We start from the raw sequence: 2332 nt of genomic DNA on the forward strand, positions 1-2332 counted from the left end.
GTTTAAACAATTCAAGTTATTAAGTTTTTTAAACTGAATCCATTAAGTGTGTTAAAATGACAAATTTAAGACAGTCTTAGGCAAATCATTTAGTTAATTCAAATAACGAAGGAAACTAATAAACAATCTCTTTTTCACCAGGGATTTTAGCTGAGGCAGCCTGTATTTTAGAGTAGGGAAGATATGCAGCAAAGGTTATCAGGCTGGAATCAAATTTGCAACAGCTATGTTGAGGACTAAGGTCTCCTTATGTGTGTTGTGCAGTACCCTCGCCACCACAGCGCCCTGGTTCATACAAAGCAAGTTTTATTGCATGCTCTAAAAAGTGTATTATAAAAATAATTAAGTTCAATGCTGTTTGTATCCTATGTCTGACATCATGACACAAGCGTCACCAGGACTAAATCCTGTATGTGCTGTGGTGGCACAGGGTTTAAGCACAACTCACATAAGGAGACCTTAGTTCTCAACGTGGCCATTGCAGGTTCAATATCAGCCTCATGACCTTGTTTGCATGTTTTCCCTCTCTTACTTATTAATTAAGTAAAACAAACTTAATGAATTAAATTCTATAAACTATTTAGATTTTTTCAATAAGTAAACTGAGTTACTGAAATAAGTAAACTTTTCAATATTATTCTAATTTATTGAGAAAAACCTTTACATTAAAATGTTTTATGTGATATTTATATTATGAAGTTATTCATGTAATGCATTTTGACAGAGAGTTGATCACCTGATTACTAAAAAATGACCTCAGACAAGTTTGTCACCTATTCTGCTAAACACAGTAAATTGTTGGAAATGGGTTTTTTTGTTTGTTTGTTTTTACAATATTAGCTTCAGGTTCTGTTGTTTTACTTTCAAGCTACTTGATAAGTTTCCACAAATAACAAATGTTTGGTAAATGTGTTTGTGTCAGAGTCAGAGAGCCGTGTCTCTACAGTCAGAGGTTTTTGTACGACGGTTCAACCAGTTTGTATCACTGTGGTACACGTTCGGTGGAGGAACCAGGCTGGATGTTGGACGTAAGTTTGTTACTGCAATTAATTTTAAATGTTATATTGTTCTGTCATTTATCTTTAGATTAATTTATTTGTGTGTGAAGAAATGAAAAGTATTTTTTTCCATTAAGTTTTAATTTAACTGAAAAAAGGCATCTTAAAATTGAGACCAAGTCCAATCACCTTGTTAGAATCTGAACATTATTGAAACTGTAAGACTTAAAATACATGTATATTAACAGCAGTTTATTAGTTAAAAAATTGGAAACTATTACAGTTTTTTTATATTTGACCAAATACAAGATTCAGCCAAAATGAGGAGATTTTTTTACTATGTCTGTTATTATGGGTATTATTTTAAATCTATGTTTAGATGATCTGCAAATTTTAAAAATTAAATCCCACATGTAATGTTTTCAATCTACTTTAGTAGATTGAAAGTCTTTTCATTGACTTTACATCTTTTCTGGAACTGATGAAATGAGCATCTTTTGAAATGCTGTTAATTCAATTTTAAGAAGAGAATGAAGCAAATCTATTTAGGAAATGTTGAAATGTATTAATATGACGTGTAAAACGTATTAGACTAATATTAACTACAAGTCACAATGATTCTTGATGTATTTTTTGTTGATTCTTTGATTCAGTTATAAGTTTCTCTCTGTGCCGATATGCATGAGAGGTTTACTGAAGGGAAGTGAAACAAAGAGTCTCAATGACTGTTGGAGCAGAAAAACATCTGGCAGAAACATTTTAAAATAGAAACTCAACTTTCTCACAGTGAAGCTGTCCTGGTATCAATTCATTGATGCCTTCTTGGTTCCTGATCTCTAATCTGATTGGTGTTTCCTAGGTGATACCCGCCCCACCCTGACAGTGCTGCCCCCCTCCAGTGTGGAGCTGCAGCAGCAGCAGGTTACCCTCATGTGCCTGGCCAACAAGGGCTTCCCCTCAGACTGGACTCTGTCCTGGAAGCTGGATGGCAGCAGCAGCAGCAGCAGCAGCTGGGAGCAGAGCAGGAGCTCTGGGGTGGTGCAGAATGACGGCCTCTACAGCTGGAGCAGCACCCTGAGGCTCCCTGCAGACCAGTGGAGGAAGGTGGGCTCTGTGACCTGTGAGGCCTCCCAGGGCTCCCAGTCTGCAGTCACAGAGACACTGAGGAGAGACCAGTGTTCCCAGTCCTGAGCTGATTCATGGGTCTTCTAAGGTTTTATTCTGCTATATATCACTTGCTTTAAAAATCTCTGCTTTATTTCATTTTCATAACCTCTTATGTGTTTAAAAATTCAATTTCTGTCAAAAATAATAAAAAGAAAATCCTTACTCTT

At 36.0% G+C, this 2332-nt stretch overlaps 1 gene segment (V, D, J or C); it reads left to right on the top strand.

The window, feature by feature from the left end:
• Nucleotides 1-892: 892 nt before the first annotated feature.
• On the top strand, nt 893-2332 carry LOC116731361 (Ig kappa-b4 chain C region-like). The segment is given in 2 exon segments: nt 893-1028; nt 1858-2332. Coding segments are annotated over 2 exon segments (453 nt in total).

The sequence above is a fragment of the Xiphophorus hellerii genome, chromosome 13 (genome assembly GCF_003331165.1).
Source record: "Xiphophorus hellerii strain 12219 chromosome 13, Xiphophorus_hellerii-4.1, whole genome shotgun sequence".
In the NCBI taxonomy this organism is placed as follows: domain Eukaryota; kingdom Metazoa; phylum Chordata; class Actinopteri; order Cyprinodontiformes; family Poeciliidae; genus Xiphophorus; species Xiphophorus hellerii.